This window comes from Leptonychotes weddellii, unplaced genomic scaffold (assembly GCF_054177405.1).
Source record: "Leptonychotes weddellii isolate Sample4059 unplaced genomic scaffold, ASM5417740v2 HiC_scaffold_35627, whole genome shotgun sequence".
Taxonomy (NCBI): Eukaryota; Metazoa; Chordata; class Mammalia; order Carnivora; family Phocidae; genus Leptonychotes; species Leptonychotes weddellii.
The window spans coordinates 1-1,201 of record NW_027957416.1 but is presented as its reverse complement, the minus strand read 5'-3'; the positions used below and the strand labels follow the sequence as shown (position 1 = coordinate 1,201).

At 62.3% G+C, this 1,201-nt stretch overlaps 1 gene segment (V, D, J or C); it reads right to left on the bottom strand.

Annotated features, from left to right (window-relative positions):
• Positions 1–5: 5 nt before the first annotated feature.
• Positions 6–1,196, bottom strand: LOC145715884 (T cell receptor beta constant 1-like; the record flags this gene model as incomplete). The annotated part of the segment is given in 3 exon segments: positions 6–131; positions 282–299; positions 818–1,196. Coding segments are annotated over 3 exon segments (523 nt in total), but the record flags the coding sequence as incomplete, so codon positions are not given.
• Positions 1,197–1,201: the final 5 nt, after the last annotated feature.

The window sequence follows — 1,201 nt, the reverse complement described above, 5'->3', positions numbered from 1 at the left end:
GCCCCGTCCTGCCCGCCTCCTTACCTTGGCCATCAGCACCAGGGCGCTGACCAGCACGGCATACAGGGTGGCCTTCCCCAGCAGGATCTCATAGAGGATGGTGGCAGACAGGATGCCCTGCTGATAGGACACTGCGGGCGGGAAGGGAGAGCGCACAGGGACCTGTGAGCAGGTGTCTCTGGCCTCTCCACCCCCCACCCCGGGGCCCATGGTTCTCCATGCTCGCCTTCCAGGACAAAACCACGGGAGACGGAGACCAAGCAGAGGAGAGGGTCACGTACCCGAAGTGAAGCCACAGTCTGAAAGAGAGAAGGGGGAGGGAATGGATGAGAGACCCCGTCTCCTAAAGCAGACGGAAAGCTGCCGAGTTGGCACACCTGACGCTAAGGCAACACTATTGTCAGCTGTGGTTCGGTGAAGAACCAACCAAACACACACACAAACACACGAGGTCAGCCTCCGGGTTAGCACGGACCCCCAGGCTCAGACCAGGCTTCTCGCAGACGCCTAGACGGTCTTTCTGGTGCTGTGCCCGCAGAGCTGCACCGTCCCGGAACCCCATGGAACGGGGTGGCACAGAGGGCTGGGGGCGCCCCCCTCGGCGCTGAGCCATACAGGCTCAGACAGTGAGGGGACCCCAGCTGCAAGGCTCTGCTGGGCTGAGGATCTGGGGAGGAATTAGCCCCGAGGTGCCCGTTCACCCTCATGCTGGGCTTTAGTCTTCCCTCCCTGTCCTGTGTCCGCCTGGTCTTCTGCCTGGATCGCCCCTTTCTGTGCTCTCACTCACTCCCCGCCCAGCCCCCCAGGCCCCGCTCACCTGCTCTGCCCTGGATCTCGTCACTGATGTTCTGGGTGATGGGTTTGGCCCGGCTGGCGTTGTCCCACTCATCATCGTCCCTGAGCCCGTGGAACTGGACTTGGCAGCGGAAGTAGTTGCGAGGGTTGTGCCAGAAGGCAGAGGACACCCTCAGCCGGCTGCTCAGACAGTAGCTGGAGTCATTCTCGTTGGGCCGCTCCTTGTAGGGCTGCGGGTCTGTGCTGACCCCATTCTGGACCTCCTTGCCGTTCACCCACCAGCTCAGCTCCACGTGGTCGGGGTAGAAGCCCGTGGCCAGGCACACGAGTGTGGCCTTCTGGGTGCGGGAGATCTCTGCTTCTGATGGTTCAAACACTGTGACCGTGGGAGGTTTGACCTTTTCCA